The sequence below is a fragment of the Eleutherodactylus coqui genome, chromosome 6 (assembly GCF_035609145.1).
Source record: "Eleutherodactylus coqui strain aEleCoq1 chromosome 6, aEleCoq1.hap1, whole genome shotgun sequence".
NCBI classification, from domain to species: Eukaryota; Metazoa; Chordata; class Amphibia; order Anura; family Eleutherodactylidae; genus Eleutherodactylus; species Eleutherodactylus coqui.
The window spans coordinates 101217725-101236318 of NC_089842.1; the positions used below are offsets into that span (position 1 = coordinate 101217725).

An 18594-nucleotide genomic window follows, 5' to 3' on the forward strand; every position below is an offset into this window, starting at 1 on the left:
TGGGCTGCAAGGATAGAAATGATAATGAGAGATGCAACCGCTGCCCGCTTGGCATTGGCCGACACACACACACACGATATTTACACACATCAAATGGTACCAATATCATAAAAATACGTATATAATTGTATTTGGATTTCGTAAATGTTCATACTAGAACACAACACATTAGCACACATACGTGTTCAGGAACATGCAAAGTCTAAATCACCTTTACAAGCAACATTTAGTCATTTCTGCATGGACACATTATTACAAGAAAGAACTCCGTAATTCCGAATTATGAATGCTAATTAACTCCACTATGCAGGGGCTCCAGCTATCTCTAAAGGTCTATTTACCGGCCCCTAGCACGGGAGCTAGCAGAGCCGTCTCACTCACAGATTTCTCTCCTCTCGCTCCCCAGCACCTCTCCATTGTCATAACACAGCGGCCGTTCACTACTGAACTGCTGCTGTTTAAACTGAACAATGAGCGATGAAGTTCATCATTTATGCTGTATAAATGATGAGCGATCAGCTCATTGCTCAGTTTAAACAGCAGCCGTTCAGTAGTGAACGGCCGCTGTGTTATGACAATGGAGAGGGGCGGGGGAGCTAGAGGAGAGAAATCTCCTGCACTGCTCTGCCCCCCTGCTGGCCGCCCCGCAAGAAAGACAGCTCTGCTTGATCGCGTGCAGGGAGCGAGGAAGAACAGGGACGAGTGTTAGGCATCGTTTGTCCGAGATTCGTTCCGTGTAAAAGGACTTTAAGGAAGTGCTGATGTCACCACCTAAACTTATATTAACTCCTGTGAGGCCTTTAGAATACATCTGTAATGTCGATCCGTATTACAGACATGTTATAGATGACATGACAACCTTAAGGCCTGGGTATTTGAGCTGTATACTTTATTTTCTACTGGACAAATACTGATTTACCCAATAGAAAATAGCAATATGGGGCAAATACAGAAAAAATAGGTCATGCTGCATTAAAGAACGGACATGTGAATGGACACAGACTTACATTAGCGTCATACTATGACCTGCAAAACATAGACCAAATACAGAGCTATCGTGTTTCCCTAAAAATAAGACCATGTCTTATATTAATTTTTGTCCCAAAAGAGGCACTAGGACTTATTATACTTACCTTGCAGGCTCGGTATGGGTCCCTCCCTCTGCTCTGCGGAGCCTCAACTCGCTTCTTGCAGTCCTCGGCTGCTCACAGATCACTTCCTGGTTACAGGATTCATAAATCCCACCTCCAGGAAACGATGCCTCTGATTGGTTCTTGAGCGTTGCTCAGCCAATCAATGCAGCGCTTGATGAACCAATTCGATGGCTGTGATTGGCTGAGCAGCAGTCAAAGAACTAATCACAGCCATTGCATTGTGGAGGCAGCATTTATGAATTGGCTGAGCTGTCTTTTTTGATTTCAGTTTGCTTACGTTCCACCTGGTTTCGTTTTTTTGATGGGATAAAAACAGCGAGCAACAGAACTTTTTATTCCTGTCCGAAAAAATTGAAACTGGACAGAATGGACTTTTTTTCTTTACTTTAACATTACTGTATGGGGAACAGATGAGAAGGGAAACTATTCAGCTTGTATCTGTTTGGGCTCCTGCTTACCAGATCTATTTAATACAACTGCGATTGTACAGATGTAAAATAAAGATACATTTCAAAGAACCAAAAAAATAGATTTTTAAAAAACTGATCCCAGCGGATGTCTAAAGCCGGTGTCACACGGGTATATGGGGCTAATAGGTTAGTTCAATATGTACTATTTTCATGTGCAAATGTGCGAGAAAATACAGCATGCTGCATTTTATTTAGTTTTTTTGTGCAAACTAAATGTGTGTGCAAAATACATTTGTGTATTTAAATGAGTTCTATAAAAGTTTTTGTTATTCCAGCCTTACTGATGCAAATGGAAACTGCTTTAGGGCTCGGTGACACGAGCGTTTTTTGGTCCGATCTGCAGACGCGCTTGCGATCTGCAGATCTATTGACCTAATGCATCCCAATGGGATCAGTCACATGTCCGCTTTTTATGCGGATGTCCGATAAATTATAGGACACAACGATTCGCAGAACGCGCCTATCTGCGTTCTGCGCATCGTTCTGTTCTATATATGCGCTCAATGGGGCCGGCGGCAGCAGCGCCGACCCCATTGAGAACATATACTAAAGATCGTTCTCCTCTGCCACAGTTGTAACACCTGTGGCAGAGGAGAACGATGTTCGTCCATTGAAAGCAATGGGCTGCCAGCAAGCGCTGGATGAATTTTCGGGGAAGGGCTTAAAATATAAGCCCTTCCCTGAAAACCATCCTGAAAATGTGTAAAAAAAAAAAAAAAAAAAAGGATACTCACCTTTTTCCTGCAGCCGGAGTTCAGCCGCGTCCGGCCGGCAGTTCTCCTGAACTGCTCTCTGTAGTATTCAGCAGGCGGGGATTTAAAATTCCCGCCTGCTGAATGGGCTGCCTCAGATTGGTCACAGCCCTCACCCATTCATGAATGGGTGAGTGCTGCCTCTGATTGGCTGAGCGCAGGGACCAATCAGAGGCAACTCTCAGCTTTCATTCAATAGCGCTTGCCGGCAGCTGTGTTGCCAACTCCATTGAATTCAATGGGCGAACATCGTTCTCCTCTGCCACAGCTGTGGCAGAGGATAGCGGGGCCGTTTCGCTGAAAACGCTGCTAGGTGCAGATTTTTCAGCGAATCGTCGGCCCTGGTTACGCGATTTGCGGATGCGCATCCGTTATGCGATCCGCAAATCGCGCGAAAAAACGCCCGTCAGACCGAGGCCTTAGTTTGCATCAGTTAGGGCTCGTTCACATCAGTGTCTAGCCGATTTCCGCTACACTACAGTCCATTTTTACAAAGTTTCGGCAAAATGCTGAACTGCTGTCTGGAAATCAAATGAACCCCATTATAGTCAATGGGGGACCATTCGGTGCCGCTCGGTTCCATCATAGGACGGCTCCTTTTGGCCAGGGGGTACTGTTTTCGGTTTCCCGAATGGAGCAGGAGAATGGTAGTCCTGAACACAGATGTGAGCGAACCTTGAGACATCTTAGCCTAAAACTGTTATAAGTTTTGCTAAGCCAATTCTTGGGCGATTCAAAATTTCTGTGCTATTGCAGCTTTTTCACATGTCTGAATAGCAAGACTTCCCAGCCATTCGTTAAGTCACGTTACTAACAAACATAAGGGCTCTTCCAAACTTTTTTGTTTCTTGTGCTTTTTTTCACGCAATATCGCTGCGTTTTTTAACGCAAATGTCAATGGGACTTTCTAATGTTAAAAACTGTAAATTCCCATTGACACTCACATTAAAAAAAACCACAAGAAAAGCACAAGTGTAGAAGAGCCCTTAATCTCATCATAAAGCTGCACGTTTTGCTGGAGCCCTACAGAGAATTTAATGAGGCTGCACCGTCAGTAACACTGAATGGAGAACATCAGCTTGATCTGGACTGCTTCTTCCACTGGCCCTGTTCCACGCTGCCTGCATTGCCCGTAGACCTTGATACAGTACAGAAGCCTCCAACATGAGGTGGGCAGGAGTAACGGGTGCTTATGTGACAATGCAGATAACTACTTACTTGTAGTCAGGCCGGAGTACGCAGCCACAGTCACTAGCAGCGGTTCCAATAGAGGCCAAGTACCATTATTCTCCTGTACAGTGTTTATGACTTTAGAGCCCCTTTAAGAATGGAGCCCCCAATCACAAAATATAGCAAAAGTCACAATTGAAATAGTCCTTTTATGTGATTGTATAGAGGTTAAGAGGTCATAAGCTTGACATAGTGAGCGTGATATTGTACGCGACGTAGAATATGGTCAGCAAGTGGAATGTGTGTCTAGCCTACTGAATAGTACAGTTACTTTATTAAACTCTGTACCCAACTTTACAGCAAAATACATTTATTTGCAAATGTACGTATTTTCAAAGATGATGCCAGGGACGCACTAAAGTTGCGGCTAGGCATTTGTTTGAGTGGCAGCGGGATCTTCTGGGAGCTGGTGGATTATGTCAGCTGTGCAGCTAACAATATACAATTGCGATCAAAATCATTTAACCCCCATTGCTAAGTAGGTTCATTTGCAAAATTTACAAACTTTAGGCTGTTTGCAAAAAACAAACAACTTAAGGCATCCTCCTTCAGATTTCACAGCAAATACCGCCATAGCATGCTATGAAAAAGTGTTTTTTCCTGCATACGAGCGGAAATCAATTGCGATTTTCTGCTCACAGTGGAAAAATTGCAGTATGCTCTATTTAGAGGCGGATTCCATGCGGACAGCTTCCATTAAAGTCAATGGAAGCCGTCCGACCCGCAATCCTTCCGCAATCATCATTGTGGAAAGGTCATGGGATCTGTGTCATCGCCTAGTGACAGTGCGGTATAATCTGTACTGCGCCGACTATGCCATCCGCAGTACAGAATATGAAGACTGCGACAAGTACGCAGGGGTTACCAGCCGGGCACAGCGTCGGATTCTGCTGCGGGATCCCGCATATGGAATATGACCCGGTCGGGTCCAGGCAGCCTCAATAGCCAAATACCACTATTATAACAGGCAATTTCTCCAAACTCAACACAAAATTAAATTCCAGCTTTAAAGGACTACTGCAGTCTTAAAGCCCATTTACATGCAAAGACAATCTTTCAAATCATTGAAAGACTGACAACTTTAGCAGTCGTTTGGCATTAAAATGTTAATGGACACTAATGGCCATTAACACTTTATCAGATCCATTTGCGTGTAAAAGGGCCTCCAGGAACTGTTTGCAGAGCACAGCTCCATTGTTCTCGCACGGGCTGTCGCTAGAATACAATCTCTGACTCCCGTGGAGAACACAGTGTACATTCCCTGTTATCTTCTCTCTGGCTGAATGATGGATTTTAAGCTCACCTTAAAATCATTGTTCAGCTGAAAAGTGAACAATGGCAGCATTTACATGCAACGATTATCGCTCATATGCCATCGTTTGAACGAATTTTGAGCGATAATCGTTGGGTGTAAATGGGCCTTTAGAATTATTCAACTCACTGAAAAGAATCCCTCATAAGAGCACACATTTGCAAATTAGGTTTTGCCTCAGGCACACCTGATGCAACTAATCAAAGGCTTCATTAGTTGTATCAGGTGTGCTTGAGATAAAACACATCAAATACCTGGTCTGGCTAGGGCTTTGTTGACCGTGACATTTGACTACATGTTAGAAAGGCCGGGCTCACACGAGTGTAATTTCATTCCGTATTGTGCACGCAATGAATGCACGCATAATACTCCGTGAATGGAGTCAATGAAAGTACATTCATTTTCATTGATTCATTCCCACGTGCGTATATTTCTTGCATAAATTACCTGCGTAAAAAAAGAATGTAGCAGGTTCTATTTCACCCATTTTACACGCATACAGCGTTTATGGGGGATATAGGATTTACTTGAGGTGTGTGGAGGGCGAGACAGGATGTCCCAATAGTTGGTGGAATCTAAGAGATAATGTCATACCTTCTGTAAAGAGGCTGAAGCTTGGGGGTCCTTGGACCTTCCAAAAGGACAATGATCCTAAGCACATCTCAAAGTCCCCCAAGGCTTGATTTGAAAAAAAAAATGCCTGGAAGATTGTGGAGTGGTTGTCACAATCGCTTGATTTGATCCTTATAGAAAAATTTTGGAGGGATCTGAAGAAGGTGGTTGCAGTATGCAAACCCAAGATTAATATCAGGCTAGTTCCACATGGGCGAGGGGGACATTCTCTTGTGCTTTTGTGGTGGTGAGTGCTTAAAACCGGGAGACTTGGAAGAGCAATGAAAAAGCCCATATCGAATGCCCTGGCTACTGCAATGGACAATGGTGTGTTCTTCTCCGAAAAAAATCTGTCCTGCACTGTCTTTTCCCTGCATTCCTTCTTCCTTTTGTTATGTGGTCTCCTAGCAACCTGGAGCTGTCCGCATTAAAACCTGCACCCATCCGCAATGTAATTGCGAATGCACTGTGATGCGAACATTTCCATAGAGATCAATGGATCCTATCCGTGCAAAAATAGAACATGCTGTGATATTTTTTTCCCACTCGTGGATTCCGCAATTCAAATCCACATGTGTGCTTGGCGACCTATTACAAATTTGCAGTGGGGGATTGAATAATTGTGATTGCAACTACATAAGGGAATTTCATTCTCCCCAGCCTTCGTAATGCGCCGGATATCTACATTCTATTGTAAGGGGTTGGAGAGGATAACTTCCAGACAAGCAAGAACCCCATAACAAAACTAATAGTCCTCGACCAGTCCCCCAGGTGCACATTTTAGAAAACAGAATGAAGTCCTACACAAACCATTTCTCTTCTTTCTAAACTCTCGCAGAACAGCTGTAGTGAGAGGTCACCTTAGAATGAAGAAACTTAGGAGAGTTAAACCTTCAACGCCCAGCGAACGTTTGGATCAGAGCTTTCCTCTGTGTCAATATGACCTTCAGACTGCAATGAGCAATTCTACATATGAATTCCCTTGAGATGGTACAGGTGTCCTACATAGAAACTGCCCAAAGACTCTCGTTGGGGTAATAATACATTGGGCTCCATCTTGCATATCTGGTGGAGTTGTCCACTCATTCATAGTCTTTTGGGGATTTTTTTAAAGAGGACCTGTCATGTTCTGATATCAGTGGGGCTGACTGCATAGCCTTGCAGCCGTAGCCCTGCTAACTCTATTTTAGCCTTTTTTTGCTCATACCCATCCTCTATTCCACGTACCAACTCTTCTTAGATTAGGCTCCCGGGGCTGTGAATGTGTCAAGTGGGCGATACCCACCACTCATTATCAATAGGTGACATCAGACTTGATTGACAGTTAACAGTGGGGAATGCCTACTTCTAAGAAGAGCCTTTACAGATGAACAAGGGGGAGTACAAACTGAAAATAAATACATAGTTGGAGTCAGCAGGGTCATGGCTGTAAAGCTATGCAGCCGACCCTGCTGACATGACAGGTCTGCTTTAAAGACACCTCAGGATCATCCTTGGAGAATAATCCACAGGGTGCACCTTTGTCTATGATTCCGTCACCAATTTGAGTAAAGGAAGGCTATATATGAGTGCTATGCACCGATCCTAACATTACTAAACTGGGTTGACAAAGGCAGATACTGTAGATAGGGTGGATGACTTTGACCAGATGTGGCACATATGGCTTACCTTCCAAGACTTTTTGAATTGGGTCAGTCATTTTAGTGTCTGTATTATGACGGCAAGATCCAAACACTGGCATTTAAAGTGAACCAAACTTCTTAATGTTAGCTCCTATGGTGATCTAAGTTTGGTTTACCTAAAGGGGTATTCCCATCTTGGCTTGTCACAGTCAAAATGGGAAAATTCGGCCACGCTCTTCCAACAACCTGTCAGAAAGAGCCAAGCACTTATTGCTGTTTTCGTAGCTCTAATTCAAGTGAGTTTAAACAGCAGAAACATAGTAGCCCGCAGTGTTACGCTGTTTCCGTAGCGCCCATTAATTTCAATGAGAGCTACAGAAACCGCACTATGCCAAGTGCTCAGCTCTTTCTATAGGCTTCGGCCCGATGGCTATGAAAGCGGTTTCTGACGGCTATGGAAAGCCAAGATGGGAATACCACTTCAAGCTGAAGGGAGGTTCATCTTCTGTGGCTATAATGTGCCTTGCAGTGTAGAGCAGTATTGTCTCCCTCCTCCACTACGGTATATACAGAATATTGTACTTTTATACCCGCTCCTTGTTAACCTACGGACCCATGATGGTCTTGTTTCCATTACAAATTTGGAATATGGAGTCACTACGTACCATAAGATTGCAATAGCTTCTTGCTCTAGTCCGACAGTCCAATTTATAGTAAGATACTGTAATTTAAAAATAAAATCTAATATGTAAAGATAAAATGCAAACCTAGAATATTCTATAATATACGTTTCGTGAATATTTGCCTCTGTCTGCAGATTTGTGTCTTTTGATAATAATAAATAGAAGAGTGCCGGTGTTCTCCCTGTCCGAGTGACAAAGGTGTAGTAGAGTGTTACATGTATTTAAGACAGTATTGCGTGATTAGAGGTAGCACACGATGGCTGCTCTCTGTTTACCCCCATATAAAATATGATGCAGTCAGATAATAACAGTACTAGGAGATAATGATACAAACATTAAGGACTCTGTGTTCAGGTAACAAAGGGATAGTTTCGGGTCCTCCGGGGCGCAGAGGCACATGAGTCTTCAGTCACCGCTTTGGTTGGGGTTTGATTGTAGTTTTTGTCAAACCTGCTCTTGGGGCTGGAATCTTACTGCCAGTGATCGATGGACGTTGCTTGGCTCCCACAATCCCGGTTTTTGTTATAGTTGACCCTCCAGCTTTAAGTGCGGCTGGATACAAAGATAAAATGTGGTATTAACAAATAGGCAATATAGGCAAAATCCCTGTTTTCCGTACAGCAAATTATAACATTTAAAAAAAAACTGAAATCAATGGGACCTGATAGCTGCTGGATTATCGGATGGTCACATCGAAATATACGAAACTCCCTTGTAAGGCTAGAGAAGAATGACTAACATGAAATGTTCCCCCAAAATCTGCTAGCGTAACTTACTGGTTCTTCTTCAGGTCTTGTGGAACTCCACATTATATTGCAGTTCTGAGCTGGACACAAGTGTTCCCACTGTATTAGTTCAGTGTAATTGTTATAACTTTGGCATTGTAGACACGTTAGATGGTGTACGGCCAAACATGTAGAGACATAATATAGAAGCCAGTTTCCTGTGTGGTGACAGTCAGGACCACAAATGTATAGATAGACACAGGTAATGCCACTTTCATTATGCATCATAGTACATAGCGGAAAATATCTGAGTAATATCTGTACTGAAACAAATCTTTTCAACGGGCCCCTCCCTGATTGCCTCAGTGACCTATAAATTATTACAGTGGTCCCTCAACATACCATATTATTTAGTTCTGGGGTGACCAATGAATAACAAGAATATTATACAGTATGCCGAGACCACGACTCTACAGATAACTTATCCAAAATATCACCCAAAAGTAAAAAAGATGAAGCTTAAAGGGAAATGAAGCAAAAATGAATCCAGATAAAACAATTCCCAATGTATAAGAATCAGAAAGAGCTGCTGGATGCTGTAAATCACTTTCTAGGATGAGGAGAGGGGCTTCTTCAGGGCTCAGCACAGTATACACAGGGTACCAGAAAAATACAATGGAGCCGCCCTCAGCTGGAGGGCAAAGGGGCAGCTCACTGCAGTACAGGACACGTAGTGCTGCAGTGTACTGTAGAAAGGCGCTACTAAACTTCAGTGGTTTTACTAGTGAAATGTACATGCCAACTAGCTAAATCTTCCAACAAAGTGCATAAGCTGCAGATCCGGACTGTGGCATTGTATGTTAAAACTGGTTTCAAGTTACAACAGCCTGGGAAATACCATTCTATATTTAAAATATTGCATCTTGAGGGGTCACTGTATATACAATTTAGAGCTACTTCGACCCACATAGGGGGTATGGCTTTGTGGAAAGAGGGCACAGCTTTAAAGTGAGACAAACAAGAAGTGGTATAAAGTTATACTTGGTTTATATGTCAAGATAAACTGATTGAAAGCAAGCATTGGCACAATGGCCTCTTACTGGTAATCGTGCATTTACATTCATTTTGAGAACTCTTATTGGTTCGTTTGTCTGCCTCACAAAAATACAGCTATTAATGGGAATGAAGATACCGCTGCCATAGCCTATGAAAGGGTATATGCTGGCAGGGTACTATATAGTGCTGGCAATTAATCAAATAATTAGATTAATCGCCATTTAGCTGAAACATGATTCTTTCATTGCAATTGTGAAATCAATATTAGCCCCGTGGGGAAGCTGGTATCAGGCTGAGGGGAAGTGGGGTGTGCAGGATGCTGGGTAGTTTATCAGTGTACTGGATGTGATGAGCCGGGAGACAATGCAGGAATTGAGCCTAGTGCTGATTGGCTGAGACTCAGACAATTGATTCTTGCACCAACTCCTGGCTCACCCGCGTCCTGAACAGCACCGCATTGGAGAATGTGACTCAGGGCTCCCCCACAATTGTGGTTTGTTTTTTTTACGCAAATGTCGATGGGACTTTCTAATGTTAAAAACACATTGCAAAGCACAAACTTGCGATGCATTTTTAACATTAGAGAGTCCAATTGACAATCGTGTTAAAAAAAGCGCAAGTGTGTGGGAGCCCTTCAGGAGAGTGGAGGAAAGTACATGAGGGCTCTGGTGATTGAGGGGCTATGATGACTGGGAGGGGACACTGTAAGGGGATGTAATGAGAGGTAGAGGACTGCATATGAAGGCTGTGATGGCTAGGGGGGCAGTACATGGAGGCTATGATGAGGGGAGAGTTGAACAGTGGAACCCCATCCCTCATGTGTAGGTAATTCAAGTTTATACCCCATTTTTTTACATAAGGGAATCACATGCACAGCAATTCCCTGATAGGTACTGCATATCAGAATTGTCCCATTCAGACTTAATAATTAGTAGATCTTTAGAAATTGCTGTATATGGGATTCCCTTATGTAAAAAATGTGTCTTAGTATTTTAGATTGTTTAAAAAAAATAAATAAATAAAAATTAAGATCGAAAATTGAGAAGAGACCAAAAAAAACCCTAAAAATGTTAACTTTAGGCTAAATCCCCCAGCCTTCGTACAATTTCCTTTTTGTTATACACATTTAAAGGGAAGCTGTCAGTTATGGCGCTGTTTGGGGAGGTGACGGAGAGGCAGGGGATGTGTTTTGTATGCTCACCCGTTTTTGCAGATGGGTCTATGAGAGAGTACACGCACGGTAATCTGAAAAGAGGCAGATTTTCGTGCGGCGTGCAGCTTACACTGGGGGACTCCGCGGGAATAGGAGAGTGGGCGAGTATAAAAAATACATCCCCTGCCTACCCGTCACTTCCCCAAACAGCACCATAGCTAAGTTTATGGTGATCTTCGGAGCAGACAGCTTCCTCTTATCCAAGGAGCAACATTAACTGTCACTGAGAACTAGGAGAAGGTTAAAGATTTTTTACTTCTACTATTAGTCAGTGATACGATGTGGCAACAAATAACAGCCTCCGTCGGCATTACGGGAACTCAGCTAAGCTGTTAGGGGTGTGTGGGTGACAATAGCAGTGTTGGCCATTTCCAGTAGACCAGCAGAATTGTGAATGCAGCTCTGGATAAGTATGAGGTTAAGTAAGACAACGTATTTACAACACTTTATGAACTCTAAATGCTGATTGATGGTTATCAAAGCAAACTGCAGTTCCATCTCCATCCTCCTTCCACATCACAAGGGTCCTGGAGATGCACACATTTGGTAGGGTCCTCACGGTGTGCCTGTGATAGAAGGGAACAAGGCTACCACCAGTGGGTTTTTTTCCCCCATATAAGCATTTTCTGACATCTGGAAGTCATTGGGGACTACCTGGAGCCCCGCCGGCTGAGTAGTATAGCTGACACCTGCTTGCAACGAGCACGCCACTAGACAAGGAGGCTTTGCTTAGGCGAAAAAGGCATGGCTTTGTGCAAAAAGGCCATGGGTTAAAGGGAACTTGTCACCTCAGAAAAGCACCATAAACCAAGTGATGATGCTGGTCGGGGAAGCCGGGGAATGTATTTTCTACACTCCCCTTGTGAAGCCCGCACGCAGTCTGAAAACTTAACTCTTTTTAGACTACTGAGCACACGCTCTCCCATAGACTTTCAGACTGTGCACAGACTTCCCTGGGGAACATCATGGGGACGGGAAAGCGGCGATTGTAAAATAATGCATTCCCCCGGCTCTCCGTCATCTCCCTGAATATCATCATCACCTAGTCTATGGTGCTGTTCTGAGGTGACAGATTCCCTTTAAAATGTGACAACAGGTGTCAAAGTTTGGGGCAAAAAAATTCACAATCATGCTAATTGAGCTGGCCGAATATAAATATTTTTTTCAGTTGATAGACGTCCGTTTCACCATTTATTTACATGAAAACGATATAATTGGACAGGGTAAATTCACCAAAAGCAGACGTTAGAAGCTCTTCAGTCAGGCCTCATATTGTTTGAAGATCCTGCTAAAATTTGTAGGATCTGCTGCAAAATATATGGCGTCTATGGAAAAGTTTAGGCAACGACAACCCAGGCGGGTTCCTTCTGTAGCGTGCAAAAAGGTTAGTACCTTTTACATGACAGGCCAAAATAGAGGATGTGGGACTTCCAAGTTTAACTGGATCCATCCAAGGACTTTGCATCATGAACTTGAATAGGAACCATGATCCCAGCATTTATGAGTGACTGTATGTATAAGGATGTTGACTTATAGTCTTAACATAGACGACTCTCTAACCTTGTGCTCCTGGTTGTGTTCTTTGAAGAGCCATTATCCTGCGAGGATTCATTTTGCATCCCTCTTTCCCCATTAGGTGAGATTTCCAAGCCTGAAAAACAAAGATATATATTATAACAATTTTGTACATTTTGTTGTATAAGAATAACAGCTCTGACCCAAGATTTGGATTTTCCTGTACAAAGCAGTTGCCATAAGTATACTTCTATCACTTGAAGAGTTTCTTTTCCTACTGATCTGGTATGCCATAATTGTCTGATGCTCGGGTTTGATAGTTGGAACTCCGACCGAAACCAAGTCCTGGTATGTCCAGTGCCTCATTCCAGCCAGTTAGTCTCTCGTATGCTAGATATCAATTGTGAGGACAACAGCTTTAATAAGGAGGCTCGTTCCCTTGTGAATACCGTATATACTCGAGTATTAGCTGACCCGAGTATAAACTGAGTCAATAAGTTTTACCACAAAAAACTGGTAAAAGTTACTGACTCAAGTATAAGCCTAGCTAGACTCGAGTATATACTAGGTAAAGAAAAAATGCAATACTCACTTCCCAGCCGGCGTCTGTGTCCCCAGCGCGATGGTCTCCCTGGCGGTGTGGCAAGCTGCTTGAGAATTCTCCCTGCTGTCATCTCCATGCTCAGCTTTGAATTCCCTCACCGTCAGCGCTGTGTAAATAAGCTCTGTGATTGGATTCAGGGCCAGCCAATCACAGCCGGCGCTTGATAAACCAATCACAGCCATACAGTGATGTCATCCACTGAATGGCTATGAATGATCAAGCGCCGGCTGTGATTGGCTGGCCCTGAATCCAATCACAGCTCTTACCTACACAGTGCAGATGGTGGGGGAATTCAAAGCTGAGCATGGAGATGACAGCAGGGAATATTCTCAAGCAGCTTGCCACACCGCCAGGGAGACCATCGCGCCGGGGACACAGACGCCAGCTTGGAGGGGAGTTTTGCGGGGTTTTTTTTTTTTTTACCTCACTCGAGTATAACCCGAGGGGGGCTTTTTCAGCATTAAAAAATGTGCTGAAAAACGAGGCTTATACTCGAGTATATATGGTAATTAATATCTCTTGCAGGTATTAGTGAGAGCTCTGAATATTTGTGGTGTTCCATGGAGATACAGAAAGACCCATAATTTGGAGTAAAACTATTGTGTGTGCAAAGGAAAAAGTCATGGGTGACCTGCAGCGAAGACAAAAAGGTAGATTCCACTTCTAATTTCCCGGTCACTCGTGTCCAACTCTTGGATACTCTGTAGGCCAGTCCTCTCCATGCTTCTCTATTCTCTACATCTGCTTTCACGTGCCTGATGTCCATTCCCGTGTCCTTCTTGATGGTGTCCAGCCAACATGTCTTGTCTTCCGTTTTTCCTTTTACCACTGACCATCCAAGTAGCATCTCTTTTTCCAGCAAATTGTCCTTCCTCACGTAAGCCTTCCAGGGAAACCTCTGGGTTGATACGGTCCTGGACAGTTTTGTTGGTGACCCTAGCTATCCTAGGGATTTATAGAAGTTTTCTCCAACACCGCTTGCAAGCGTCAATTTTTCTTCCATCTGCTATCCTCAATGTCCATGTCTCACAGTCATATGTTGCAATCGGGAAGACGATGACTGTGATAAACCTTCATTTGATGGTGACCAAGACATCCTTGCACTTCCATATTGTTGCAGCCGTTCTGAGGTTCCCACCTTGCTTTCAGGCCAAACCAGGGTTTAGCAGCATTCCCAGCTCTCCTGGAGCTGAGAGGTGTGGTGGTTGCAAGATTAATGTCAGTCAGCACCTGGTGTTAAGTAGCTCTACTGCTATTTAAGCAGTGCTAACTGTTACTCCTGTGCTGGTCAATGATTCTCTGCAGTTCCATGTTGGACAGTGATGGAGCAACATAGTGTGCTGGAAGCTCTGCTAGACAAGCTAAGTCCTTTGCGGTTTTTGGTTTTGTTCTCCTTTTTGTGTTGCGCTAGGGCTCCGAGTTAGGGACTGGTCAGTGGCCCAGGTTCGAGTGTGGGCTCGCACTTTTCAGCACGGTTAGTCTGCCGAGTAGGCAGGGTCCCCTCCCTGGTTAGGGGACGATAGGGAGAGCATTCCCCTTTAGTTTTTTTTTTCCTTTTTGCACAGTTGTGCCTGTATTTATGTTATTGTGGTTGCACGTCTAAGGACGCATATTCACCATGGCTGTACTCCCCAGTGCTAAATCGACGCTTTATCTCACCTGTCGAGATGCTATTGCTATCAATGAGGGACCCATGGAATACAAAACTATTAACCATGTTATAATTCTTCTCATTGTTATTAAGTTATTCACCCCATAGGGAAACATTAAAGTCGCATGCGAGTTGTGAAAGTGCTGTGATTTTGCAGCAACCTGTGGGTGGCCAAATGTCATGGTAGTCCTAGCCTGAAGGAAAGGTGATAAACCAGAGCTATCCCATTACACTCATTCATTCTTGAAGTTCAAGCAGAGCAGGAATAAGCACATTTCTCATGTATATAAGGCGCTGCCTCCTGCCAGTCTGCTAGAGGCCACATATGCCGTATTGTGTGATTTTTGTTCCTTTCTCAAAGAGGTCTAATGTTGGCAAAGCATGCGTTGGCAGGATCCATATTAGCCAACATTTTGTTTAACATAAGGATCGTAGACGTAGATTGAAAGAGAGACAACAAATCTGTTAGATACATTAAAGCTTACAGAGACAAAGATGCGATTCATTCAGCATCTGTGGGGCGATGCTCAGACTGATGTTACAGTTGGAAGCAAGAGCTAAGTGCCCATAGAAAGGGCCTCTGAGTGCACAGCATTATGACGGGATGATACGCCTGTAATGAAATGCTGGCACAGCTGCAAAAGTGTGACTGGAAGTGGCCTTCTTACCGTGTTATTGGAAGAAACATGGGAAAGACACAGGGTGGGGAAGATGATACAACAGGCTGATCACTGTTTATACATGTAGACATGCCAAGTCCTCACTAATGAAAGTGACAAACTGCATATGTTACTGCAATCTGTTATTTAAATATGTTCTGTATATTAAAGGGGATACCACTTCCCCCCCCCCCCTCCCCCCCCGGTCCCTGGGGAATAAAGCATCTTTATAGAGCGGGTATGTGTGGTAGACACACGATCGGACTACTGCAGACATTACTGGACCTTGTCTCATAGGCCATCAGTTGGCAGCGGACATAACAGGAAATAGGACAGATGTCTGATAATGTGGTTTTTTATCATTTCTGTTAAAAGGGGGCACCCTCGTGATCTCAGTTTCCAATTAAGTAGGGGGCATTTTAGCCATCTCTGCTTTGCCAGTGTTAGTCCTCATGCCCACAACAATACTTCGGAACCGTATTGCCATCAGTATATTTCTGTACTGTACATGTCACTATCTAGGTTACTAATTAATCCTGAAATGTTGCAGGTTTTCCTTCTATACAATGACTGGTGTGTACATATATTCTTTAATTTTGTGCATTTCCTGTCCATACATTTTTTCTTTAATTTTGTCAAACACCTTTAATTAAGGGAAGCAGGAAATACTAAAAACTCTATGGAGAGCTTTGCACTTGCTTCAGTCATCACAAAAGTATTTTAGGGGCCTTTTTCACACCTGATAGACAAGAACATTTGCTCGAATGTTCATTTGCCTAATTATCGGTCTGCGTAAATATGTCTGCGCGCAGCTGATCACGACTTGTATGCAAGCGTAAAGATGCACCCGGTGTAAACAGAGATATACAGCCGACCAATGATAGCTGGAGGGGACAAGCAATTGTATTAATGACTATTCGTCCTCATACCACCGATCCGCTACCATGTGCGAACAGCATCATCAAGCAGCGATCAACTTTCCTGTATAGATCAGTGCTCATTAGAACGGACTAATTCTCAGCCCGTGTAAAAGGACCCTTAGGCTGCATTCAGACGACCGTATATCGGCTCGGTTTTCACGCCGAGCCGATATACGTTGTCCTCATGTGCAGGGGGGGGGGGGGGGGGGATGGAAGAGCCAGGAGCAGGAACTGAGCTCCCGTCCCCCTCTCCACTATTTGCAATGGGGAGAGGCGGGGCGGGGCTAATTAACGGAACATAGCCCCGCCCCACCTCCTTTCATTGCAAATAGTGCAGAGGGGTGTAGAGGAGGCAGAGAGGGGGCGGGAGCTCAGTTCCTGCTCCTGGCTCTTCCATCCTCTCCCCCCCCCCCCCCTGCACACGAGGACAACGTATATCATATATCGTATAACGTATTATATAGCTGAGGTTGGCGAAGAGTTCTACTAAGTATCAATTATATGTGGCAAAAATTACTGAACCGGTTATTAAATTAGAAACCACTGAATGAGCTCATTCCCCTAATTCCAACACTTCAATTTGACTGTATGGAAAGGAACTGGATTCACAAGTTACAAAAGTAATAAGATCGTTGTGTGAGATTAGAAAAACAAGACAGGTTTTTTTGTCAAGAAATTGCGCCCCTCTTGTTCTTAGTTTGTGACTGGTATTGCAACTCAACCCAACTTTTTTAAAGGGGGTTATGGGAGACCTCAAACCACTTTTTATTCCTCTATTTATATTATACCTCAATATATGGGTGTGTCATCGGCAACTATGTCACTAGTGGTGGGACATCCTTGCGGTTAGATAAACTGCACATGTGCTGATTTTGACTGAAGAACATTGACGTATGCGCAATTCAGTCAAATGCAAGGATGTCTCAACGCTAGTGATGAAGTACCCATTCGCTGAGCCACAAAGGCTCATGGGTTGTGTAAGGGACGTCAGCGGAAGTTCAGTGGATTTGACAGAGGGGGCACATGAACATAGTCCAATCAGTGAAATGGCACATACTTTAAATAGCGAGTCAATTACAAAAAGATGGTCATTATAGTATAAACAGAAGAATAAAAAGTGGTTTGGGGTCTCAGACAGCCCCCTGACATTTGTTTATGCACAATTGATATTGATCACCTATTCATAGAATAATTGAGGATTGTTTGCTAGTGGGGGCAAGCCTTAAAATCCAAGCAAAAAGCAGTCCATATAAAAGTGCCAGCCACGGCCCACTTCCAAGCCCCACTAACACTAACAAACAAAGTCCAAGTCTACTGCTCACATTTCAATATTCATCATATAGGACCTTGTTGTTCCTTTATTAACAATTTCCACAGCATGTATCCATATAGCAAATAGTCTGCTACATGATGAAGACTCTCACTCACAGACACCTTATGTCATGCTAGGACCATCACCACGCTGTCCACTATAATAGGGGTCTTGAGCCCCCCATTCCACCTCACTGTACCGCTTCAGTGAGGAGGAGTTTGAATTAATCGGTGGTCAAGCATGCATCCTCCTGCTCCATTCAGTGTCTATGGAACCCAAGGAAACAATCAAGCGCTGTACACAGCTGTCTTTGTCAGTCCTGTAGACTTAAGGCCCATTTAGACGGGACGAGTGTTGGGCAAACGATATCAGACACTCGTCCCTGCACATACTAGCTCCCGTACTGCTGCACGGGAGCTTGGTACTATTAGCTCCAAGTGGGGAGGCTGCGGGAAATTTCTCTCCTTGCGCTCCCCCACTCCTCTCCATTGACTTAACATAGCGGCTGTTCAGTACTGAACGGCTGCTATTTACATTGAACAATCATCGATCGGCTCATCGCTTATGCAGCATAGAATAAAGCTGTGCTACACATGTTTGACCAACACTCCATTCAAATGCCTCCTCAATGCAATGACATAGTGAGCAGGAACAGGGATCGCAGGACTCCCCTTCTAATAATTAGTGCGGGACCCATGCATTAAGCACTTATCCTGTGGATAGGTGATAAATGTTCATTCTCACAAAACCCCTTAAAGCTTTAAAGGGGTGGTATCAGAATTGCAAGTTATCCCCTATCCACAGAATACGGCGTAACTTGCTGATCGGTGGGGGTCCCGTTTCTTGCATCCCCTTTACTGCGGGCTCACGGCACCCCGTACAGTAAGGAGGAGACTGAAAGGAGCACTGGTCCATTAATTTTCAACGTGACTGCCAGAAACAGCGGAGTGGCAAGTGTTCGGGTTTTTTTTGTCAGCCCCATAAAATGGAACGCCGACCATGAATGCTTGGGCCAGCGCTTTTTTCATTCTGATGTCACTGCAGGGGAAAAAAAGCGAACTGCAACGACAGACAGATAACGATATGAGTCTTCTGTTTTTGAAA

At 43.9% G+C, this 18594-nt stretch overlaps 1 protein-coding gene across 3 annotated transcripts in view; it reads right to left on the bottom strand.

The window, feature by feature from the left end:
* Positions 1 to 559: 559 nt before the first annotated feature.
* The window catches only part of CEP104 (centrosomal protein 104), a 103201-nt gene continuing 85166 nt past the window's right edge, over positions 560 to 18594 (bottom strand). For all 3 annotated transcript variants that reach the window (XM_066607294.1, XM_066607292.1, XM_066607295.1), the window contains 2 exons: positions 12390 to 12480; positions 560 to 8387 (listed from right to left, as the gene is read on the bottom strand). In XM_066607294.1, the coding sequence (XP_066463391.1) occupies positions 8245 to 8387; positions 12390 to 12480 (234 nt within the window). In that variant the 3' untranslated portion in view covers positions 560 to 8244. The remainder of the gene's footprint in view (positions 8388 to 12389; positions 12481 to 18594) is intronic.